This window comes from Centrocercus urophasianus, unplaced genomic scaffold (assembly GCF_019232065.1).
Source record: "Centrocercus urophasianus isolate 14NV4802_14NV808 unplaced genomic scaffold, USGS_Curo_1.0 seq_29, whole genome shotgun sequence".
Taxonomy (NCBI): Eukaryota; Metazoa; Chordata; class Aves; order Galliformes; family Phasianidae; genus Centrocercus; species Centrocercus urophasianus.
In genome coordinates this window covers 5,771,131-5,796,885 of record NW_024884855.1, presented here as the reverse complement: position 1 = coordinate 5,796,885, position 25,755 = coordinate 5,771,131, and the positions used below count along the sequence as shown (strand labels likewise).

Below are 25,755 nucleotides of genomic sequence, written 5' to 3'. Positions count from 1 at the left end.
AGGTGCGGCTCGGGCCCGAGGGGCTGCGGCCGGGATTTTCCGGCTCGGCGCTCTGAGTCGCGGGCTTCACCGCCACGGCGCCGCATGGGAACCGCCCGCCGCCGGTCACGGCCCGGCTGCGGGATGGGGATGGAGGTGTCAGCGAGCAGCGGGGCCGCCGAGCCGGTAGAGGGCGGCATCGGTACCGCCGCGCGCCGCCCGGCCCTTCCGGCAGCGCGGCGCTGAGTCAGGTGGGTGGCGGCGGCATGCGGGCTTGGGCCGCCGCGCTGTGCTGCGCGCTGTGCTGCGCCCTGGCGCGGGGCTCCGAGGACATCGTGGTGGGCTGCGGCGGCTTCGTCAAGTCCGACGTGGAGATCAACTACTCCCTCATCGAGGTGGGCGCCGTCGCCGCCCCTTCGCAGCGCCGCACCGCGGGACCCCTTGCAGCGCCGGGTGCAGCGCCAGCTCCCGCCGCCCCTTTCTTCCCGAGTTGCGGCCGTGCGGTTCGGCGGGCTGACGGCAGGATGGGCCCCGTGCTCCGGCTGCTGCTTGCTGGGACCCGGCTTGCTCCGGGCGGTTCTCGTTTAAGCGCTCGCTGATTTCACCCGAGCCCGGAGCTGAGCTCTGTGCCACGGTTCCCCTGGCAGCCCTGCCCCTTTAGCTCTAATAACCTTTGCCCCGTTAGCTCTGTTGCCGCTGGGGGATGTGCACCCTCTGCTGTGTGTAAAAGCACTTGCTTGGAGAATTCCTGGTTCTGCTTCTGGTTGCGTTTCTTAAAATATCTTTTTTTTTTTTTCTTTTTTTTTTTCCCTACAGATTAAGTTGTACACAAAGCATGGTACTCTCAAATACCAGACAGATTGTGCTCCAAACAATGGGTATTTTATGATTCCCCTCTATGATAAGGTAAGAAACCAAAATACTGCAGTGTCTTCTCTGCAGCAGAGGCGCGAGCTGCTGCCATCAGAACAGCATTTGGATCAGCACATAATTTTGTTATGCTTGGATCCAACTTCCCTTCCTTTGGTTTTCTGTTTGTAATACAGTTATTCTATTTTTCAGTGGTGTTACAGTGAGGAAGCCAGGCAGCTTCAGCTGTGCGGTGCTCGTAGCTGTAGGAATGCTGAAAGAAAAGTGTAGGTCCTGGCAGTGTGAGTATGGATAAAGCTTTTCAGTTACCTGCCAGTAGCAACAACAATATCTCTGCTATATCTGTTTTTATATGATTGAATTGAAAATAATTTGAATGGTTAGTTGCTGATATTATATATGACTTAAGCATTGAAATAAAGAAATCGAAAGCTTAGAGTGTAGCAAGATTTTGGTGTTTATTTAGACTGGAAAAATATTTACTTTCAAATTAGGTACAAGCTGCCCTCAAGTGATCAGAGTGTTTTGCTCTGGTAAAGAATTGGTTAGCTTGTGGTTTGGAAATAAATCTGCTTCAAATCTGAGGACATGAGACACATCTTGTCCCGTTCGTTTCATTCTTAGATGTCAGGGCCTTTTAATGGCCGAACTTCAGAACCCATGTGGTGTCTGCTGACTTAAAGAGGATCTCTGTGTAGATTGATGCCTTTTCAGCACAGAACTTTTAGTAGGATTGGAATTCTTTTATCTCATGTTTGGGCAGAATGTATGAGTAAAACCACCCAGTGGAAACACTAAAGGCAGTTTTAGAGCACGTCTGTTGCAGCAGGTAGAGAGATCTGAACACTTTCTAACACTGAACTGCTTGTGCATGAGCTAGCTTTGATGTAGATGCATTATAAACATGATGCTGCTTAACTCTTGCTCTTAGCTGTCGGGATACAAGCTCAACATTGCAGACTGTCTGGGTAGGTTCTGCTGCTTTTTGAACACAGCATAATAGTAGAAGGAGAGGAGAATGGGGTTCTTGAGTCTTGTATTACTCTATGCAGCATTGTGCTTGGATTCTGACTTTTTTTTTATTCTTCAGTTAAATTGAATCAGGTCAGTGAAGACTGTTATTGCTTTTTTAAATTATTTTTAGGGGGATTTCATTCTTAAAATTGAGCCTCCTCTGGGATGGAGTTTTGGTAAGTGTTCATATCTCTTCTTATAATAGGGCACTGTATTTGCAGTGTGGGACTTCAACTACTGCTAGCTTGCAGTTGGCAGGGAAAATCATATGCTGTGTAAAAGGCAGAAACCCTATTTGGTTTTAATAAATATACTGGCTGTACAGTAGAAAAATAGAGCTGTAAGGCAGACACTGACAAAGTAACACATGAACTAATGAGAAATAATGTGGATTTTTCATAAAAATGTCTTTAATGAGCAGGGAAGGATTTTCAATATCAGAATTTGTGGGTGGTTAACTTGGCTTCCAGAGCACAACTGGTGCACTTGAGCTAGTGCATTTCTGGAAGAGTTTTGTAAAGCTGAAGCAGAGTGTCTGTGGTTCCTTTGTCACTAACTGCCATGCTGTTTCATTGTTCTTCCCCTCCAGAACCGACCAGTGTAGACATCCATGTAGATGGCATTAATGACATTTGCACGAAGGGAGGCGATATTAACTTTGTATTCACAGGGTTTTCTGTGAACGGAAAGGTTAGATTCCTTTATGTTTATTTATTCCATCTTATGCTAATTCTATCTTCAGAAAAACATTTACCTCTGCTAGTTATTTTTATCCACTTGTGCACTGTTTTGATTTTGACAGGTTCTCAGCAAAGGTCAGTCATTAGGTCCTGCTGGAGTCCAGATTGTACTGAGAAACGCTGGCAGTGATGTAAACTTACAAGCAACTATTACCCAACCTGGAGGAAAGTGAGTGTGGGAATATGCATGCGTGCATGCCTCATCTGTTTGTTCACACAGGATTCTTTCTGTTCTGCCATATTGACTGGGATTATAGAAGTTCTGAAACACACGAAGAATATGAATTGCTTTTCTGTGAACAGGTGTTAATGACTCTTCAGCAGCATCACCTTTTTCTTGCTTTACAGGTTTGCTTTCTTCAAAGTGCTTCCTGGCGAATATGAAATCTTTGCATCTCATCCCACCTGGATGTTGAAAGAGGTTAGAGCCTAAAGAAGTTCTGATGGACATGTTTAATGAGAGTGTGTTGTCTAGACTTTGTCTTGATCAGCTCTGTGAGCACGTTTGTGTGAGTGGACCAGGTTAATGCAGTTTTCCTAAATTTAGCAGGGGCTGGTAAGAAATTGCTTTGTGCAAGCCTCATCTGGAGCTAGAGGAGCCAGCTGGGGGAAGACTGGCTATGAGCTCCTGCTTTGTGTTTTCTAACCCTATACATTCGGTTTGAAATTCGGTGTCATAGCAGATACTTCAATCCTTTCCTCTCAGATTGTTTGCTTTCTGAGCTCTGAAGTCCTGACCGATTCCTAAATCAGTGAAACAGTAAAAGCACTCAGAACAGCTTTAGCATCCTTCTGTTTTGAATAGCTGGTGGATTCTCTTTGAGTACTGCTATTCTTGGTTCTTCTATTTCTGTATTGAATACTCAGCTTCTGTTTGTTATATAATGCTGTGAACAAGATTTGGTATCTAGTTCTGATGCAAGTGTACATGCTTTGGTATTTCAGTCAAACACAGTGGTACGGGTGACCAGTTCTAATGCTTATGCTGCTAGCCCTCTGGTTGTTGCTGGCTACAACGTGTCTGGGTCAGTAAGGAGTGATGGAGAACCAATGAAAGGAGTCATGTTCCTGCTTTTCTCCTCCTCAGTGACCAAAGAGGTAATGGTGTTTCAGAAACCTTTTCAGTACAAGTATGGAGATAAGTGGAAAGCTAAGTAGCTTTGTGTACTCATAGTGCCCTGGCACTTACCTCTGTTCATCTTGAGCTTGGCTTATAAAAGACAAACTGCACAACCTTTCCAGCTGTGTTTTCGTATTTATTTGTTTTCATTTTGTAACAAGGCCCTTGTAATACAATGTCTGTGTGTGTGCTCGCTTTTCACCTGACTTGAATGGAATACTCAGACATGTAACACAACAGCTTTCTGTTTGACAGTTGGCAACCTTGAAGCTTGAGGTCTTTGCATTTTTCAGACCCAAGAAATTAAAAGTTTATTTTAACTTCAACTCTTCTGTTCCCTTTCCATTATTGTTTTCAAATGAATTTCCCAACGCTCAGGTTGTTCAGGGGCATTGAAAACTAAGACTTGAGCTGAAGCAGGCAGCAAATGCAAAATATAATGGATGTTATAGCTCTGTGTATTCACTGTGGGTCAGCAAGGTAAAGGGCTACAGTTCTAAGACAGTATTTTTCCACTGGCATCTTTTTGCACATTGAATGTTGTTTGATAAGTATGTTCCCTCATGAGGATTACAATCTACTATTTGAAAGATCAGTTTCTGAAAAAAGACTGAAATTATTACCAAACAAACTTTGAATTTCACTGTGCAGGGGCTGTAATGCTGTAATTTTCCTTCAACATAAGTTCTCAATCACTTTTTGCCCTTGTGATGTGGAATCAAAGATCAGTAGCTTCTGTTGCCACCTTAAAAGTGTTATTTATGAAAAGACTCTGGAACATTTGGTGGTGTATTGTGGTTTAATATACAGAGTAGAGGTCTGTTCTGTAATGTTAACTTTATCCTCAGAGCTGAAGTCAGTTAATGTTAAGACATGTAGTGCAGTCCTAGGGTTCTGGGGGGTGCTGAGTTTCCCAGTTTTCTGTCCTTGTTACCATGAAGTTAGTTATTGGTTGATTTTTTCCTTTTACCTAGACAAGAACTGTAAGCTGTGCTGTCAAACTGTCTTTAAAATGGCTTTTGTATTTCCCATCCTTCATTCTCAGAATACCATTCTGAGTCATACATGTCCCCAAATTATTTTCTGTGTTCTCTCATTCATTGTCCCAGGATGTTGTGGGCTGCAATATTTCTCCTGTGGATGGATTCCAATCACGAGATGAGTCTCTCTCCTATTTGTGTAACGTTGTATCAAAAGAAGATGGATCTTTCAGCTTTCTTTCCCTTCCAAGTGGAAAATACACTGTGGTATGTTTGTTTATCCATTGATTTGTTAACTTTTGCTTTCTAAGCTAGCTCATGTATAATTTTATAGCTACTAAAACAGAATTAGTTGGAAATACTTCTAACTGGTTCAAATAATTGGAAAAGGAGAATCCAACCTAAAGCATTTGGCAGGGAAGTAAATTGCTGTGTTAGAACTCTGTGGTGTGATTTCTGGGAAAGGAACTTGGTTACAAATCACCTGAATACACCGACCACTCCCAGAACCACCCCTAGGGACTGATGGAAGGCCAAAAGCATCAGCTGGCTTTGGCTACCCCACATCCTTTAAGATCCCTGTTTTCTTTTTGTCCATTCTCTTCATTTATGTCCAGGAAGCATGAGAGCGTTGTTGTATGTCTGATGCCTACAGTGATGGTCTTGCAATCTCAACCTGTTTGATCCAGAAAAGGGATCCAAGCTTGTCTCTTTCCTTTAATTCTCCAGTGATCATATATTCTCTTAGATTAAACTCTCTGTGAGCTCTCACACAAGTACCAATTACCTTCTGAATGGAGGGTTATTCTTCTGGTTTTTCATAGTTTTATATGTATCCATCAGACAGTCTTGAAATACTGCCTTTATTTCTGTATCTGTTACTCTGAGTTATTTTTCAACAGGTTTGCAGCTCATTTGGCCATAGAGGTGTCTGTTAGTGATAAGGATGTGGAAAATGGTGAAGGAAAGGAGTTCTGATATCATGGCTTCTTAGGAGTCAGAGCGATGTGTTCTCCTTTCAGATACCATTCTACAGAGGAGAAAGAATTACCTTTGATGTTGCGCCATCTAGATTGGACTTCTTTGTAGAACATGACAGCTTACAAATTGAGGTAAGAGAAGTGAGAGGTTTGTGCCATTCATTCCTGTGAAAGTGTAACTGATGTTAACAGAAAGCAGATGAGCTGTGGAAAAACTTCTTTGTAAGAAGCTTAAAGAGATTTGTTACGTGCAGCCTCTTGCTGAGTGGGTAGGCAACAGTATCGGGCATTATGCTTTATTTCCTGTGCTCGTTCCCTTTCACTAGGAAGAAACAGAATAGGGAAGAGCTGTCTACTGTGTTCACTTTGCTGTCTGTGTTACAAACAGGCAATAATCTTTCCAATTGAATAAGTTTGCTCATTCACATTTTCTTCTCTTCAAGAAGGACTTGGAAATTTGTGTGGTTTGCAGAATTTCTTGAGTAATATCATTATGATGTATGATTTGAGCCTTCTGAATGGTACTGATACAGTTGACTTGAGAATTGGTTCCTTCTCTTAGTGGGACAGTAAGCCTTGAGTTACTTTCATTGTGATTGTCCTGGTGATTTTTTTTTTTTTCCCCTAAATCTGGAAATTAATTTCTCTTATGTGTGTGAGATGAATAGCAGTTGATGTTGAAGTTGAAGTGCGTGTTGATTGCTGCAGAATTGTGAATGCTTCTGCTGGCTAAAGATTAATGTTAACTTTCTTTCCCATTTCAGCCTGTTTTCCACGTGATGGGTTTCTCTGTCACAGGCAGAGTGTTGAATGGTCCTGAAGGAGAAGGAGTTGCTGATGCCACTGTGACACTAAACAATCAGATTAAAGGTATGCAGTGATCTCGGTGTGTGTTGCTACAGAGAAGTCTTTAATAAGCTCAAGTACAGGAGTAGGATATGCTACTACTGAATTAAATCTTCACGATAATACTCTACTTTTTTCATATTTTATTTGTAATATTACAGTGATTTTCATACAGTTGAGTAATTTTGTATATTTTCTGGCTTAGATGAGAGTATTAGCTGTTCATTTGTTCTGTAATAGGGAATTTCTTATGATTTCCTTTGAACATTTGCCAGATTAGAAGTGTTGCTTTGCAATACAGAAATGAAGATTTGTCTCTTAAGAAACATAATATTGTTTCATTGTTGTGCAATTTAAATTAAAAGTAATCTAAAGCAGTGAATGCCCTTTGGTGCTTTTGACACACAAAGATAGGCACTGAAAACGTGCTGTGCTTTTTTAACTCTCCATTTTATTTGTTCCAGTAAAAACAAAAGCTGATGGATCTTTCCGTCTTGAGAACATAACAACAGGAACATACACAATTCATGCCAGAAAGGAGCACCTCTTCTTTGATACAATCACAGTGAAGATTGCACCAAATACGCCTCAGCTAGCAGACATCATTGCAACAGGGTAAGTGCCAGTGTCATGAAAATATAAATTGCTGCATGCACAGTGTCTTCAGAGGGGGTAGTCCTTGCTCATGCCATGCCTGATCTGGTGTACTGTTACTTGTTAGGAGTTAAATGTTACTCAAGAAACTTAAGAGAAATAGAACAGCGTAAGTGCAAAATTATGTTTTATCCACAGTGCTTTGCTCAGTACTGCTTAAGCCTTGGAGATTGCCCTTTTTATAATCCATTCTTTGCAGACAAAGGCTCTACGACAATGAGGGTATTGAGCAGTTGTAGAATTGTACATGAACCAAAAAAAGGAGAGTTTGCTGTCACTGGCACTGCACTTCAGATACTTTCCTCTTGTTTGAGAGTTGTGTAACTGTCTAATACAGTATTGTGCCAAACCTCTTTCAGGAGGAATTGACGCCCATTCATGTAGTAGTTCCTCATAACAAAGTAGTTCCTCAAGATAACAAAGTTTGCTTATCAAGGAAATTTTCAAACAAGTGTTTTCTATGAGTTTTGTCAGACTGCGATATGTATTCTGATGGTTGGCATTTATTTTAAAGGTTCAGTGTGTGTGGCCAGATCTCAGTAACTCGCTTACCTGATGCAGTCAAACAGATCAGTAAATATAAGGTAACCATGGTGCCTCAAGACAAGGACAGAGCATCAACGGTTACAACAGAAACAGACCCTCATGGAGCATTTTGTTTTAAAGCAAAATCTGGTGCATACAGTGTTAAGGTAAGAGTGAACTTCTGTTTCTTCACTGCAGGACTGTTAAGTGGTTTTAGAAGATTTAAATCACGTAATTTCTAAAATTTGAGAAGCTAATTGTAGATTTTGCTACATTTTAAATGTTTGCACTATTTGAACTATGACAGGCTTGTTTTTTTTTTTAGTAAGCAGAAATTCTTATGCACCTTTCCCTTTATACTTGTGAAAAGGACTTCAGCCCATTAAGACTGAGCAGTTTTCTCTTCCTCCTCTATTCTTCTTCAGTTTTTCTTCTTTCCTCCTCTGTAATGTCCCTAAGAGAGCTTCTTATCTTCATATATTTTCCTGTAAAAGAAAAGTGATGTGTGCCTTTTTCAGGTGTGCTGATGGCTCCTGAGGTTACTGGTCACTGCAGAGCCATGGCACAACCACAGTGAACCTTGCATTGTAGAGGACTGTGCAGGCTGAGAGATAGGAAGTGCACAGTTATGAGGTCTCTGACTGTCCTAGATAAATAAAATAGCCATGTGGAAACTGGAGAAGAGAGATTTCAGAGTAGAAACTCATCCAGACTTTTGAAACTTTTGTACCATTTTCACCTCAGATTTGCTGCAATTCTTTGGAGGAATTTTGAAAAGCATATTTTGAAAGGCTGGTTTTGCTGCAACTTTTGGTTAAATATCCGTTTTCTGATTTCTGATAAGTCATTTGAACTCAGCAGAGTTGGATTTATTTTGCATTTAAAAGCTGGTGATGTGCTGATGACCTATGCTCAACAGGTAATTATTCCGGAGGCTGAGACCAGAGCAGGATTGGCTTTGAAACCCAAAGTGTTCCCTGTTACTGTTACAGACAGACCGGTCATGGATGTGACCTTCTCTCAGTTTTTGGCATCAGTTTCGGGGAAGATCTCTTGTTTAGGTAAGGTGGTTTTGAAAGTGAAATGGAAATGGAGAGCTTCAGCACTGCACGTGTGTGAATCAGTACTGTTTAAATCCACTTGCTTTAAAACCACTTGTTGTGGTCAAGCCCCATCGACAGATAAGTGAGTTGACTTCTAGTACATAGATGGAAACAGGTCTTTCCTCAAGAGACCTTACAGCCTAGTAAGTAGTATGTTTGGGATGAAGTTGTGAACCTGTTTTTAATACTTGCTAGCAATAAGTTCTGACTTATTTCCCCCAGAAGGCAGTAACTTCTGGCAGGAAGTGCTGCTGGCTGATGCGTGGCATTTTGTCCGACAGCGTCAGATGTATCAGAAGTGAAAAATGCATGCAGAGAAAATACATTGCCTGTAAAATGGAGGATAGGGGTGTCACCAGAAACTAGCAATCTCTGTCCTGTTAATGTTTTCTCCTTACTTTAATCAAATGTTGCTCTCTTCTCTTGTCTTTGAGTACCCACTGATTGCAGCAGATGATGATTAGAATTTAACTCCTTTTTTACCTCTTCCTTTTTCTCTGAGTCCTCTCAGATGTTACTTTTGTCCTCTGCTGAGTGAGGTGGACCCACAAATTTAGTGCTGGAGGAAAGCTGGCAAGGCAGGGTGTGCTCATGTTCTGATGTCCTTTCTGTGCAGATGCTTGTGGTGATTTGGTGGTGGTGTTACAGTCTGTGAGCCGCCAGGGTGAGAAACGTAACCTCCAGCTCTCTGCAAGTACAGACTCAGTAGGCTTCACGTTTGAAAATGTGCTACCTGGCAAATACAAAGGTAGGATCATAGGGAATTGCTGGAAGTCTTACCTTGCTCTCTAAATCTGTGTTAGTCTGTATATTTTGGGCATGTGGCATGTGATACCCAGCATAGAGTTAGTCTCAAACTTGAAAAAGTTGGGAAAATTGCTGTGTGCTGTGCATCAGGTTTTCTTAGTATTGTCTGTTTAGGCATTTTTTCAGTGCTGATATTTATTTTTTTATCTGACTTTGAAGATTTTTGCCTGGGAAGTCAGTGTGGTAGGGGCTTTTTACACCACAGAAACAGTTTTTATTCAATTTGACATTACTAAAAACTTTCTGTGATGTGTATTCCAGTAAGCATTATACATGAAGACTGGTGCTGGAAGAATAAATCTCTGGAGGTGGAAATCATGGAAGAAGATGTTTCAGGAGTAGAATTCAGGCAGACTGGATATATGCTGAGGTGTTCCCTTTCTCATGCAATTACACTGGTATGTTTATAACAAACGTCCTCGTGCTTTTTCATTAACATGTGTACGTAGGTTGGATTGCACTTGGAATCAAAGCTTTCTCATGCCTGTAGGTGGTCTTGTAGCACAGGAGCTCTAATGCTGAATGTGCTCTGAGATTTGTCTCTTAGATTTGGTGAAATGGTCTTCTGCTGTTCTTTGCTGTAAGAGAGAAGCATTAATGTACCATTAAGCAAAAGCTATTTTCATTTTGTTGTTCAGTAGTTGCTAATAGTAATTGTGTTGTGGCTTCACAGGAATTTTACCAGGATGGAAATGGACCAGAGAACGTTGGTGTTTATAACTTGTCTAAAGGAGTTAATAGATTCTGTCTTTCAAAGCCAGGTAACAGCTATAAAATATTACTTGAATAAAGAAAAAGAATCATTCAATTGAAGCTACTGGTAATTTCAACAGTCTGTTGTGGCTTCTGAGGTTTCAGCATATAAATTCTCTTTTTTTTTCTTTTTTAGTAGATGAATGGCATTGGTCTGGCATGTTAGAATAATCTTGTTTGATTCTGTAATTGGAATGTAACTGATCAATAGAAGTTTCATTTCAATACAGGATTCCTGAAGGGTAGCTATTAATGGCACCACAGGGTTATTTATAACAAGAAAAAGTAATGTTTTAATGTTTTGCATTTTTTCACTTTGAGTTTTTTAGAGCTAATTACTTGTTACTGCCCATTAACAGGACAGTTAACCAATGCATTTGATTTTGGTTCTATTTTTAGCTTTGCATAGCTCATCCTTAGAGTCTTTGGTTTCATTCACAGTTCACTAATGGATTAAAGAGCCACCACTGAAACTCCAAGGCCATCAGCTGTGAAATTACAATAGATTGCTTCTGACTTTGGTCTGTTATATTTGTAACTGTTTTTATGTGCCTCTTTGTTGAGGTGCCACATTTTGTATCAGTGTACATTAGAAAGTCAACACAGCTTCCAGTAGTGATCTGTGACTGAAGAGACGAATGAACTTAATGCAGTCAAACTTGGCAATTCTTTCTGTACCTCAGGTCATAAGTAGTCTTCAGAATTCAGGCAACTCAGTAAGCTTTATTTCTTTGTTTGTGTATTAGTGGATCATTCTTTGGCTTACTGCTTACAGGTGTGTACGAAGTAACCCCACGTTCCTGCCACCAGTTTGAACACGAGTATTACACTTATGACACGTAAGAGCAGAATTGCTTTCAATCGTACACCTCTCAGTGTGCTTTCATAAAGCTTCCTTCTGCTGCAGCTACTTTCTTTCAGGAATTCAGGATGAGTTGTTATGACTGGCTCTAACCAATGGAAGAAAGCCTTTGCAAAATGTATCAGGCGTGTTTTCTTGCCCTTTAAAAAAGAAAAATGTGACTAAAGATAGGCTTTAAAGATGCTTTTGCTGCTTCAGATGGATGTTTCAGTCTGCCTGCTGTCCGTCTTTAATGCTTTTTTGCTTTATAACAAAGGAGAGACTTTTCAGTGAAAAATGTTGATGGCTTGTAAGGGTTGAAATGCAAAAAGTGGTATATTATGTTTACTAGAGAGCACGTAGCACTTGTACATCCCTGGTATCAGCAACTGTCTGTGGTGATGCTGCTCACCTCTGTTTTGCAGGCTGAATAGATATTCACCCTAATTACCAGTGGGCAGTGCGGATCCTCCCCACTCAGCCATGTTTTGTCGTGTCCAGGTTATATCCAGGTTGTGATTTGGCAATGTGCTTAATGGCTTTGCTCCTATAAAGAGGCTTTCTGCTCCCTGACTGCTTCTAATTCCTGAACAGGAAACAAATCCAGCATTAAAATATTATTTTTTCCCGCTACTGAATTCTGTTATTGAATCAAAAGTACTTCAGAGAGGGATCCACTAAATATCAGCCAGCACAAACTGAATACATGAATTGAAAGAGGAACACCTTTCTGCAGCAAAGTACCATTAGATCTGGGGCATCTTTGTGAACCACTCCCAGTATTGTTAACTTGTGAATGCTCCTCTGATGTGTATAGAGATTGTACATATGAATTCAATCAAATCAACATCAGCTTGAGAGGAGGTGGGAAGCACAAAGGAAGGAAGAAATTTGGCCAATGCCATGCAGTAGTTGGGGTTTCACGTCTGCAAAATGCCACCTTTGCAATATGCCATCCCATTAGCACTACAGCTTTGTTGTGTAGTTTATGTAATGTGTTTTATAAAGATCTTTCTGCTTATGGTGGGAGTACAAAATCAGCTAAATAACATCCGATTATTTTCTTTAGGAGGGAACCTTAAGTTCATCTCTCTGTTGCTTTGATTTACAGGTCCTCTCCTAGTATACTGACGCTCACTGCTGTTCGACACCATGTCCTTGGCACGATTGTAACAGATAAACTGATGGATGTGACTATTACCATTAAGTAAGAACAAAGAAATAATGTGGCTGTAAAAAAAGGAGGAAAGACATCCCTCTCATAAAGTTTTATTCTGGTTTTAATACCCCAGTGGCTACTTTTAAGGGAATGGCACCCTATACTGGACTGCAGGAGGTTTTTAAGCTGTTCTTTGAGTTCTCTGTAGACAGAGAAATAATTCTCATCCCTTGTTTTGTACATAGTCACTTAATTTCAGTATAGCTTCTTCCTGCTTGTATGACATGGTAAAAAGAAATGATTTTCTGAGTGATTATGCATTTTAATGAACCAAAATTTCTGAATTCAGAAGGTATTATTTTTGTTTTCTCTGCGCTGCTTAGCACCAGGACTATTTTTGTCTTAGTTTATTACCTCAGAATAAGAATCTGCTGCTTTAGAGCATTGTTATTGATGTGGGGAGAGCTATAAGAGGAGAAGTATGCTGAGTGATTACACACTAATGTGCCAGTTTATGTTTAGCTGAACAGACAGCTCATTGGGAAGCACTGATTTGTGAATAGCTTTAATTGTGTGAGGTGCCAGATCTGCCTGAAAGTGGGTGATAACAATGAGTGTTTTAATGCTTTCCTGATGTTCAGTTACTCTGGACTAGAGGGTCTCAAACTTAGAGTGTAGAAAACATCTTTGTGGAGAAACAGATTTCCTCAATAGCCCTTCCTTGAGTCCCTGAGTTTAATGAGCCCACAACTGCAACGGCTGGGCAACAACAGCAGCCAGAAAAGAAGCACTGAGACAGAAGAGAGCCATTAGAATTTTAAAAGCAATTTAGCAAGAGGGTGGATTTTATACTGATAGTCCTGGCTGGTGGGGTTTTTTTGAGACTGCTGGGGACTGTGGAGGCAGCTCAGTTGCCATTGGCTGTTCCAGCCTGTATGAAGGCTGAAGTCTGTTTTGTGAAATGCTGTCAATGTAAAGGGAGCAGTTCTGGATTTCAGAGCAAGGTGCTTTTAAAAGTTTGTGGTTGCATACCACATTTAGAGCAGTGATGTCTTTAATTTCAGTTAATCAGAAGCTGCAGAGAAATGGTTTAAAGTCTTAATGAAACTCAATGTGTTAAAGCAGTTGTTTATATTTACCTCAAAAAAGAAAAACTAGGATATAGGTCAGTACTGAAGCAGGAGACGGAATTATCCTGATAATCTAAAGTGGTCTTGGGAAAAAATTTTGGTAATCATTTCATTTCACAACTTGTAGAGAATTTCGCAATATTTGGAATCAGTTTTTCAGTCTGTTGTGGACAAGACAGGAGATAAGGTACAAAGAGTGGTTGGAGACTAGAAGAAATTGCTGGGAAAGACAATGTAACAATATCCGTTGTTCTGAGTTGGTTTAAAGAATGGGGATGAGATGAGCTTATCTAGCCATCTGTTTGGTAGGCAGTGGTAAGACAGCTGGATGGTTGGAAGGTGTAGGGCAGATAGGTTGGAACTCAGCACTTTTTTTGGGAATTGCCAAATACTGGAAGTATTTGCTTGTGACAGAAGTTTTTTTCTTCTTGTGTACTCTGTATCTAAGAGTTATGTTCTGAGGGAAGGTTCCTGGTAATGAAAAATAGAGATGCCAGTCTTCTTGTTGATTTTGTATAACTCTTTTCTGCCTTTATCCTGTTCTCAGTTTTGAAATTCCAGCCTCTCATGATGGCTTTGTTAAAGGCACTCTTGCAAACTGTTCCTTTGGCTTAAGAATTTGCTGCTCGTTCTGACTTGTCACTGCTTCTGTGGGAGGTCATTGCCACTGCAGCAGAGCTGGACTATGTTCCTTGTTGCAAAACTGAGATTCTATTATGGAAACTAAGTGAAACTTAAGTTAGGGTGCTGGATTCTGCAAAATGATTGAGTTGTAGCTGCATGTTATTTAGTTATTTTATGCTGGCTACGCATTTGGGTGCTTAGATGTGGCAGGGAAGGAGGAGACAGCAGGGCTATAACTTCTTGAATGGTTATAGGATGATGTGGCAGAATATGTGAATATAATGTGTTACAAATAGGTCCTTTCCAACTGGACCTGCTATGTTACCAGCAGCCCCTATGGTCAAGCAGTAACTGATTGTTAGGAGTATGAAAGTTTTATTTATGCTTGGAATAAAGAGCAAGATTGAAAGGAATACCTTTAAAAAAATATCTGGGATATGTCTGCTGTGTTGTAAAGACTCTAATTAACATATAAAACAGTATCTTTTCCTTTGTATTAAATGAGCTTATTTTGTTATCTTTGCTATGTTTTCAGGTCATCTATTGACAGTGAACCTGCCTTAGTTTTAGGGCCATTGAAATCTGTGCAGGAATTACGAAGGGAGCAGCAGCTGGCAGAAATTGAGACCCGCCGACAGGAGAGAGAAAAGAAGGGCCAAGAAGAGGAGGGAACAAAGCCACCAGTGCAGGAGATGGTGGAGGAACTTCAAGGACCATTTTTATATGAATTTTCATACTGGGCAAGGTACTACCATGCTCTGATGGGAAGGATGTTTTGTTTGGACTGCTGTCTCGGTTTTCCAACAAACAAAATACTGATCTATTCCACATAGGAAAGAGCTGTGGGTATCTGTTCTGGCTGACTGTTAGCAAAATGAAAACTAATAGCACACTGTAAGAATGTTGCTTATATTATTGATGGTGTTTTCCCCTTAGTGTATTTAGAAGTGTTCTGAGGTCAATACGCAGTGCTTTGTCCTATGTGAGAGACACTGATTTCATTTTCTTCTAATGCTGTCTTGTTTTTCGAGGTCTGGAGAGAAAATCACCGTGACACCATCTTCAAAAGAGCTTCTTTTCTACCCACCTTATGTGGAAACAGTTGTTAGTGGAGGTAAATATAAATACAATTTCTGGATATTACAGCAGATTCTTAGTTACTTGTATTACACTTATTGAGAAAAATAGCTGTGCAGGTGCTAGGTGTGTTTTGAGTATGATAATCAGTTGAAGTTCCTGGCAGTTTTTCCTTTGTATTACATTAGACCAATAAAAGTAGCTAGAAACAAGCAAACAACAACAACAAACCCATAACAAACAAACAAACAAAAACCCTCACACTTCTAAAATTGTGAGGGCTGCCAGCAGTCAGTTATGCTGCCTGTTGTATCAGTGTCCATCTTGCCCTAGGATTCCTAAATGAACATCCTGTATTTGAAGTGTCTGGGAAACATGTGGTAACTTTTATGTGCTTCTTTGTTGTGCACAGTCTAAGTACTTAATGTTAAAAAAAAAAAAAAATTTACCTGTCACTAAACATGGCATACGTTGACTTCTGTTTGATGTCAGAAAATGTTGTTGCTGTTGGAATGCTTTCCACGTGGCTGCAGTGCATGGTACGTTACGAACCTATGAAGCACTTAGCAAATCCAGATTTTTTATGCTAACCACGTGCTTACAGCTTTGGAACTCAGTTTGTGAATTTGGTGAATGTTTGGATGTTTTAAGGTGTGACAAGGAGCCATATATTGTGTAGGTTGATCTCTGACTCCAAGGCAAAAGAACTTCCACTGTTTCTTTAGAAGTAGTAAAACTCTTGCTGTAAGATGTAATATTGAGTGTATTCTTGACTTGTTTGTTTTGAATCCCCTTTGCAACGACCAAGAGAGCTGTCCTGGAAAGCTGATAGAGATTCATGGGAAAGCAGGCTTATTTATGGAAGGGCGGATTCATCCTGAATTGGAAGGTGTTGAGATTGTCATTGGTGAAAAGGGAGCGCCTTCTCCTCTCATCACGGTTTTCACTGATGACAAAGGTGCTTACAGGTAATTAGCAGATCTGTTTTGATGTTTTGGATTCTTTCGTTTAAGTGCCATAGTGACTTGACAACACACCTGTGTGATATTCAAATGCTTCTTCTGAAGTGAATGTTTCTTTCCTTATATTTTGAAGTGTTGGGCCTCTCCACAGTGACTTGGAATATACAGTTACTGCCCAGAAAGAAGGATTTGTTTTGACTGCAGTAGAAGGAACAGTTGGTGACTTCAAAGCTTTTGCTCTTGCTGGTGTGACATTTGAGGTAAGCACGTCTAAGTGCTTAAGTTTCTGAATGGTGTTTTGTTAAAGCTAGACAGGCAAAAATGTTAACCCACGTGTCCCAGGGAAACACAAACAAGTATGGGATATGGGAACCAGGTAACTTTATCATAATGGAAACAAATCTCAGGGATTTAGTTGTGACTTGCTGCACGTTTTTTTATGGAGTAAAAATAAGAGCTTGTAATCCAAAAGACTGGATTTATTTGCTTTTGCAGAACTTGACAACCTTCTCTTGCATCTGAAGGGGATTTTTTCTTGTACAACCTGGTCCAGCTGGAACCTGGCTTTAGTCTTGGGATACTTTGTTCTGGTCCCTACCATGTCCTGTGAATTGGAGAGTGGCTGTTCTGGTGTGTTTGGTACATGTGCCTGTGTCTATTCAGATCCTGAGAGCAGAAGGTTCTGTAGCCCTGCAGCATGACAATGCAGAGGTGGCTAGCATACTCTTAGAGGCTTCTGAGTTGAGCATCTTTTCATGAGAGAATGTTCTCTTACAATTATAGCTATGGCTTTTGTTAAAACAGATTAAATCTGAGGATGACCAGGCTCTTGCTGGAGTACTCCTGTCTCTCAGTGGAGGGGTGTTCCGATCCAACCTCCTTACGCAGGATAATGGCATGCTGACCTTTTCCAATCTGGTAAGTTAAAATCGATTGTTCTGAAAGTGATTGTGTGTGTAGTGCTGTGTAACTTTGCCCTCCAAAAGAGAGATGTAATCAGTGCTCCTCAGTGACAGGAAGATATATGAAATCATAACTCATACTGGGAGGTGTAGGTTCTACTAGCACTTAAAATGTTAGCTAGTGGAAGATGTGAAATATAAGCTGGAGGAAGTTTTGTCCCCAACTTGCAATAGATGATGTTGATTGATCTCATTTAGAAACTCGTAGTCTATAAACATGATCACCAGCAAACAGGCTTGGTTCATTTTAGTCTTTAGAGGAAACAAATTTAATAAGATTATTGATATGTACATTGGTATAGACATGACTGAATAGTTCCCTTCCAAACTTCCTTCTCTCCTGGTCACTTTCCTCTCCTTGCAGTTGTGATGAAGTATTAGAGTCATAGTTCTTTCCCTTTTCAGTCTTTATTTTCTGGTAGAGCTCCACCAGGTCACTGTCTGATGTGTTCCCTGTTTATGTTTTCCGGACACTTTAAACTATAGCTAGAACAGCGAAGCATAGGTCTTTAGGGAGCTCTAAGAGAAAAATATTTGTTTGGAGCTGGTGAATTGTTTATTGATAGTGACACAACAGCTTGTTTTATGCATCTTTGCAGAGTCCAGGGCAGTATTATTTTAAACCCATGATGAAAGAATTTCGCTTTGAACCATCATCGCAAATGATTGAAGTGCAGGAAGGACAAAATCTTAAAATTCGTATAACTGGTTACAGAACAGCTTACAGGTTAGTGGAGATGATAAACTGTGCAAAATGCTATGTACTGTATCAGGATGCATTATGCAAAATACGGGTTTTCTTCTGATAAATGTTTGCTCTGAAGGCTTGGAGGTACTTTTGAAGGCACAATTTAAATACTGTGCTGCTTGAGGGTACTGTTTGTAGCCTTTTTTTCATGCATGTGGATATACTAGCTAAGCCCACGACACAACTGTAGGGAAAAACATTGCACAGAAGGTACCGTGTCAGTGGCACTGCGAGTGGCTTATGCTGTGTTCAGTGGGAGAGGAGAGATTTATTCTGGGGACTGTGTAGCACTCTGGGTATCTGACTTAAGGGTCCTCCCTTTCCCTGCTCTCTGGGGTAAGTCTTACTTTTCTTGAAGGGTTGGGAACTTGGATTCCTTAAGCTGTCCTCTGAACTGCAGCTAATTTAAATGCTTTGAAACAGTTCTAGGTGTATACGTTACAAATTCTGCTTTTGCATGCTATGCTAAATATATGAAGTACTTTTCTCATGAGTTATAACAATCATGTCTTAAAAATACACATTACAACAGCATTTGCACATCATTAGCGATTGTTTCTCCCTCTAGCTGTTATGGCACAGTTTCTTCATTAAATGGAGAGCCTGAGCAAGGAGTCTCGGTAGAAGCTGTGGGGCAGGAAGGGTGTAGCATCTATGGAGAAGATACAGTAACTGATGAAGAGGGCAAGTTCCGACTGCGTGGCCTCCTGGTAAGGATCAGAAGCTTTCTCTCATTTAAGTTTGTGTTAGTGTGTTAATGGAACAATACAATGTGTTTTATGAATTAGCTACAGATTTTTCTCTTTCCATCACACAAAGATCCTTGAGACTCTTTCTGTTAGGACAGGCTGTGAGTGATGATTCCTTCTTGTAGAGGGGGAACATTTTTATAGTGCAAATCTGGGCAACTTTCTGTCTGCCTTCACAAGAACTGAACAGCTCCCATTGTGTGACACATGAATGTGTCTCACCAGTGCTACAGGTGCTGTAGCAGTGAAATCTCATCTCTTTAGCTTCTCATGTGAAAATTCTGCAGCAAGTGTATCTTAGAAGTCTATTGGGTGTGTGTATCTTGTTGGCTGTATAGCATATGTGTGAAGTGAGCTGTTCTGTGGGAAAAGCAGCAACTGAATTTCTGGAAATGAACGCACTTAAAGGAGTTAGTGAGTTAAATTATCTATTTAGGATAAGAAAACTTGTGGAATGTTGGAAAATTCACTACTGTCTTCTAAAATTAAAGTACATGCTATTTAGTGTTAAGACTTATCATCTGAATGTTGCTTGTAGCCAGGCTGTGTGTATCACGTACAACTCAAAGCTGAAGGCAATGATCATATTGAAAGAGCTTTACCACAGCACCGGATAATTGAGGTAATTTTTTTTTTTTTTTTTTTAAATTTTGTGATATCAATTACATTTGAAATGCATCTGTGTAGGCATTAAATTGACAGCAGTGTATTTGAATGCATTCTGTTTAGTCAAGTGGCTTTCAGCAAGTTAGCTCCTATTTTGTCAGCACCATAGCTTAGAATTGCAATATGGCCCAACCAGTAAACAAGTGAAAAGGATTCTTTTGCAGCACAAAAGCTATGCGTTAAAAATAAGAGAATAAATATGCAGCTTACTTTTCAGTGTTCTTTTATGATGTGGGACAGAGAAATGATGATTTGAAATTGTGATAAATTGTTGTATTATTTCTCTTCATATTCAATTATGGATCAATAAATACCACTTACTGTGGTTTCTTTGGTCCAAATCTTGCAGTCTCGATGCAGATGAAGTTGTCATCCAGACTAGGAAATCTGTGTAAAATGTAACAATAACTTTGAATTTAGGACTGATGAGATCTTGTTAAATAGTCCTCCATCCTTACAGACTCAAACTACTCACCTATCTCTTGACACCTGGCAGAGGTTAATTAACCTTAGTTAATTAGTTGGTTGCCTAGAGCTTTTCAGTGGAAGATGGTCATTATTTGAACTCAGACTCATGCCTGACCAAGATGCTCTCCTTTGCAGCAAAACAGGCAGAATTCTTTCATGTCCTTACCATCTCTTGCTGAGAGTGGTTGCTGGTTGGAAAGGGAAGTGAATGGCAACACAAGTTTCAGAAAATCAAGTGAAAATTATGTACTGCAAGTGAGAGCTGTAGGCAGTAGATTGTACTAATAGAAACTGGCTTGCCTTTTTTTTAAGGACAGAAAAGCATTTGAAAGAAACCTGCTTTAGTTCTTTCTTTGTCTGCAAAAACATGACTGTGTTGTATGTTGCAGGTTGGGAACAGCGACATTGATGATGTTAATATTATTGCGTTCCGGCAAATCAATCAGTTTGATTTAAGTGGAAATGTGATTACGTCTTCTGAGTATTTGTCCACGTTATGTGTAAGTTAAAGCCTGTGATCTCTCTCAACTGCATTTGCCATTGATTTCCCAGTGTTTTTTTGCAGGGTCACTGGAAAGCATTCTGTAGTCTTATCTGAGTATGATGCAGTCCTCTTTTAATTGCGCTCATTTCTGAGCAGACTGTGTTTTCTCAGTATTTCAGGCCTACTTTGTACCTTGGGATGTCTGATTTGTGAAGTAAGGACAGAGAAATTGAAACTGAACAAAATGAGCTTATCAGAGAAATTAGAAACAAACTCCAGCTCCAAATTCCTGTGAAACTGTTGGGATTATTTAAAAGAATAACTATATTCTCTTTATTGCACAGCACAGACTATGTCTAATACATCTAGATATGGGAAAATATCATTCTTCCCTAATGGTATTTTAATTGTATTTTCAAATTCTCTTTCTGTGATTTTTCACATAGCATCTTAGGACAAACCCAGATGTTCATGCTTGACATCTTTCTATTTATACAGCCCGTGATGAATTTTGAAGTATTTTTATCATATAGTTGTATGGGCTGTTCTAGTGCAGACTCAGAAATACCTCTTGTGATCTCTTCTTTCCCTCACAGGTGAAGCTCTATAAAAGTGAAAATCTTGACAACCCAATTCATACGGTCAACTTAGGCCAATCCCTTTTCTTCCACTTCCCTCCACTGCTCCGAGATGGAGAGGTAAGAATATTTCTGAATAATTGCCTTAATTAGCTTTATTATTTTTCCCCTAAGCACACTGAAGTATTATTTCTGGTTTGCCTGCAGTACTGTATTCATGCTGATGGTGACTTGTGTCTCAGAGCATGTGAAGTCTATTAAACTGACTTTTGCCTTTGAATCTAATTTTGCATCAGACTGCTACTGGTGCTGTAGCCTAGAGTTTATTTTATACCCACAGAATTACGTGGTGCTCCTGGATTCTACATTGTCTAAGTCACAGTATGACTACATCCTGCCTCAAGTTTCCTTCACTTCCATTGGATATCACAAGCACATTACATTGGTCTTCAGTCCCACTGTAAGTACAAAATAGGTAAATGTTCATTTCAGATGTTGAGCTTGAGAGCAATGTCTGGGCAGTGTAGCCTGCATATACCTTGTGATCTTGGCCTAACTTTCTATTAACGTAAATATAAAGAGCTTTATGAGAGACATTAATGTGGCAGTAAACTTGGTAATTTGGTTTTGGCCATGTTGAAGGCATCAAACAGTGATGTAATGACCTGTTATATTATGGGAGGCAAATAGGGAGTTCAGAATGGAGTTGTAGCCTTGACAATAACTGAAAGGATGCAGTAACTGGGGGCTGAAGATAAAATTGTGGCTGGGATTCCCTTTAAAAACTTTTATAGAGGAAAAAAGTGTCAGCAAGCCCAAATGAAAGTTTTCAGTTCTTGGAGCCCAAAGCAGGTGGATTCTCAGACTAATGTCAGGAGAAATCTCCTCTCCTGTAAGAGAGAGAGATGTCTTTTTGCACCTTTGGAGCTGAATAGTGCAGTCAGTGTAGGGAAGTGTTTGTCCTGTAATATTTAAATGATCTATTTCTTTTCTGCATCACTGCATGTTCAGTGAAACATGAGGTGAAACAGCAGTTAATAATGAAGGACACAAATATGCCTGAAAGATGTTGTGCTAGTTTGGCTGCTGTGGTATTATCAATGGGGTCAGAGAGTTTTAGTCAGCTTGTGATATAGGCAAAATGCACAACAGGTTGACTGTAAAGTGGAGACTGACCATTGGTGAATTAGCTTTAAAAAACAACAACAAACCCCAAGAAGAAATTAGCAGATGAATGGGTCTGATCTGATTGAAAATTAAAAGTTGAATAAATTTTAGGTGCTTGAAAAGAAACCAGATGGGAAGGACTGGATGTTCTACATGGTTCTTTTGCTACAATTAGTTAAAGTTGAGAGAATTCCCTGTCAGAATAATTGTTAAAAAATAATAAAATGCATTATATACACTATTTTCAGAGAAAGCTACCTGAGCAAGATATTGCCCAAGGATCTTACATTGCATTGCCACTGACGCTGCTTCTGTTGTTGGCTGGCTACAACCACGATAAGGTAGGGCATGTGTTTTGTTCTATCCAGGTATATAACAGGAACAAAATAAATTTTATTGACTTCAGGAATAGTCAGAGTAAAAAAAACTCCTGCAAGTCATTGAGCCTGATCTCTTTGGCTTTATGCCTTCAGTATAAAACTCTCAGGAGGAATATAAGGAACTACCATGTTACCCTTCTTTATTTGTTGACAAACTGTGTTCTTTTAAGCTTTATCTGATAGGCCTGAATTGTTTTGATGATAAGAGGGGAAGAAAAACTGTGCAATGCGATTTCTTTTCAAACTTGAGTATACTGCACAGAACATGAGTTTCTCCAGGATTGTTCAGTGGCATTGAAAATGCCTTGCAAATCAGTGGACTGTCCAGACTCAGAATTCAAATCCTAATTGTAGATAAATGACTGCAAGAAAAAAAGCTAGGGATGATTTTTGGTTTTGATTATCAGAAGATTCAGTAAGTTCAGCTTATTTTCTTTCCAAAGAATTGCTGCCATTTTCTGACATCTTTTTAGATGTTGTAGATGTTCTGTTTATGCAATGGATTCTATTTGTTTGGGAGTCTATCATTCTGAAGAACACTACTGTGCAGACCTTACAAGCCATCATAATCACAGACTATTTCCTCTTTTTGTTGGCCCAGCTTATTCCTTTATTGCTGCAGCTGACGACTCGACTGCAAGGGGTCCGCGCTCTTGGACAGGCAGGTTCTGACACAGGTGGCCCAGAGGATGCAAAGAGACAGACAAAAAAACAGAAGACAAGACGGACGTGAGGTGAAAGGGGTGATTGCATAAAGTGACACTCCATCAAACTGAATTCTGGGGAAGCAAAACTAAAATGCATTTTTGATAAACGTGTGTGATCTTCACATTTTTGTCATTGCTATCTGAGCGTGATTTGTCACACTAGCTCCACTTTGGTTGTAAACTTTTTATGAAGTTTACAGGTTTACTTATTATAAAGTTAATGAAGCATCTGTTGTTACAGCGAGTACATCTCCCATACTTAAAGACAGTTCATGAATTCTTTTTCTCTTCAGTGGAATGGGTCGTGTTGTTTCATTAATGGTTTGTAAAAGCAGTGGTAATAAACTGCCGATTTCGCTTGTCTCCATATTTTGACAATGTTTTTCCTTGCCTTTCAAAATACCCACTTCACTCCAGAGAAGCAGCACAGAGAGATTTTGCTAAATCAGTGCTACTTGAAGCAACAGTTTTAGGAGACATGCATGAACTGGTGAATAATGTCCTTGGCACTTCCAATTCAGCAGCTTGATTGAAGACTCTGTTATCTACACAGCTGTGATTTCAGTTCTTATCCAGTAAATACTTGATTTTAATCAAAGATAACATTTGCCCAATGAAGACAAATCGTTAATGTCACTTAAGATTGGTTTATAATATCAGGTAAGTTCTGCTGATCCTAGTGCAAAAGCAGTGTTTAAATTTCAAGTTCATGTACAGTGTGATCTCTTTAGACCTCCAGCATTCCTGAAGTGGCTACAGCTGGTTAGCTAGTTGTGCTGCTCTTTCCAAAGATGGATCGTGTTGCGATACTTGTCTGTGCGTCTGTCTCATCCCGTGCTCAGGCAGTGTGTAACATATTTGCCAGTTGCTGATGGATTATTTTCTTTTTTTCCCCAATTATTTTAAGGAGTGTTAGCTTTTGGAAACCTTCAACATGCACAGTCCCAGTAATGTAGACTGAAATAAATAACAGCCTGCTTCTTATAGGCCATCTTTTGATTCTTGTTTGAAGCAGACAGTTAGACATACACAGTTTAAATGTTAATGGGGCTTTTTATTGACAAATTGTATAAAGGTTAATAGAGCTTTTGAAAGATGAACATAAATGCCTACAAATACTGCAAAGACATTGGCACTGCCAGTGAGTGGCAATGTTTCTCTTTTATAGTACTTGAAATGAAGTCCCTTTATGTTTAAATATTGAAGCTTACAAATGCTACTTTAGAAATCTGGATACAGAAATTGTTTTAGTTTGGTCCTAAATATTAAAACTTCGTTTACTAATTTTTCTACTTGAACTGGCATTTATACAGCATAATCTGCCTGAGGGAAACTTTACCAAGATCGTAATAAAAATGAAGAATATTAAAAAAAAGCATGTGTGTATAAAGCTTGAGATGAAGCTTTAACAAACTGTCATGCTCTCAGCTTCATGACCTCAAATTTTGTGGTTTGCTGTGATGAAATATGTAGGGAAAAAAAACCATAGTATTGGAGGCCTTGTATTAAAAATGTACAATTTTTATATCTATATTTTAGGTTGGTGAGTGTTGAAGGGAATTGCTGCCTGGGGGAGTTGTGAGGAATGAATGATCATTTAATGTGACTTAAAGGACTACCAGATATTCAGACCTCTGAACTGCTGTGGGACTTGATTGACATTAAACATTGGAAATGCTGTTAATAAAAAGGCACTGATGCTTGCTAATTTGTTGACAGAAGTTATTTGGTTTGTGACATCCATTTTCCCCTTGCTAGTTAAGGATCTCAGGATAAGATTGGGTAAATAGTTCTTACAGCCTCTGACAGCAGTAGTGAGTTGGAGGAAACAAAATGTGTCTGAGTGTTGAATACAGAAAATGGGTTTTTGTCAGACTTCTTTATGAGACAGGATTCCTATTAATTTTATCCTGATACTGGTCTAGCCAGAAAAAACTGTATATGCCCATCTTCCACATTGGCCAGAAAGGTCAAGGGCAGCTTGAGTTGAGGACTGCCTGCTAAACTCTTCTCAGGTGAGTGTTGGGGTATTTATATTAATACAGAGCCTATGTGTAAAATGGGACTAGCATTTCAATGTTGACTCCTAGAAGGAAACACTTGAGGCACTGGGTTTGCATACTTTTCTGGAGGCCCAGTAGTAAAAGAATGGTGAATTCATTTGCATGGTGTGCTGAATGTGGACAAATGCCTGATTCTTTTGGAAATGAGAGTAAGGCCTTCTGGATAAAGGTGATATCTCGTGTTACCTGTTTTTGTTTTGAAATCAACAAATGTTATTGGCTGACTTATCAGTGATGCACAGAACGCTGTTTCTTAAGAACGAAATGGACTATTGGTGCAAATTTTTTACAGTTTCTGAGCTTAATTTCTAAAGCATTATTTTCTTTATGCCTGTCAGATGATGTCAGATTTTGAGAACAAATATTTTTGCTGCATAAGTAACAGTGTTGTTAAGTGAAGGTGCAACCATTAAAAAAACAAATGAATAGGAGAATGAATACAAAAAAATGAGGAAATGACCCATTTCAGCAAGGGTAGGGAAGCACAGATTTCTTCTTGGTGCATTTACTTTAAAAGTTTCACTATGTGTTGAGTGGCTCTACTTAATAAACACCTTTGTCAGTGGACAGTTTCTTGGGGCTAAACATTTACTTTTCTTCATTAAGGACACATTGGAGC

General features: G+C 39.7%; 1 protein-coding gene across 1 annotated transcript; it reads left to right on the top strand.

Annotated features, from left to right (window-relative positions):
• Window positions 1-231: 231 nt before the first annotated feature.
• LOC122165141 (nodal modulator 1) lies at window positions 232-24,781 on the top strand. The gene is made up of 32 exons (XM_042827866.1): window positions 232-374; window positions 796-885; window positions 1,994-2,039; window positions 2,453-2,553; window positions 2,666-2,772; window positions 2,952-3,024; window positions 3,549-3,701; window positions 4,833-4,970; window positions 5,726-5,815; window positions 6,448-6,553; window positions 6,994-7,144; window positions 7,698-7,875; window positions 8,628-8,769; window positions 9,428-9,559; window positions 9,880-10,016; window positions 10,292-10,379; window positions 11,147-11,210; window positions 12,324-12,419; window positions 14,661-14,870; window positions 15,157-15,239; window positions 16,011-16,170; window positions 16,298-16,424; window positions 16,969-17,082; window positions 17,726-17,853; window positions 18,443-18,584; window positions 19,162-19,245; window positions 20,147-20,257; window positions 20,838-20,939; window positions 21,160-21,279; window positions 22,235-22,327; window positions 22,968-23,100; window positions 24,613-24,781. Exons 1-31 carry the CDS (start codon window positions 246-248, stop codon window positions 23,097-23,099), a joined length of 3,627 nt encoding a protein of 1,208 aa, XP_042683800.1. The 5' UTR covers window positions 232-245; the 3' UTR covers window position 23,100; window positions 24,613-24,781.
• Window positions 24,782-25,755: the final 974 nt, after the last annotated feature.

Bases quoted from the DNA above. Each gene is read 5' to 3' on its own strand.
- LOC122165141 (XM_042827866.1), top strand. From the start codon at position 246: ATGCGGGCTTGGGCCGCCGCGCTGTGCTGCGCGCTGTGCTGCGCCCTG. The intron at 2,773-2,951 runs GTGAGTGTGGGA...CTTGCTTTACAG, and splicing joins ATTACCCAACCTGGAGGAAA to GTTTGCTTTCTTCAAAGTGC. The intron at 10,017-10,291 runs GTATGTTTATAA...GTGGCTTCACAG, and splicing joins TTTCTCATGCAATTACACTG to GAATTTTACCAGGATGGAAA.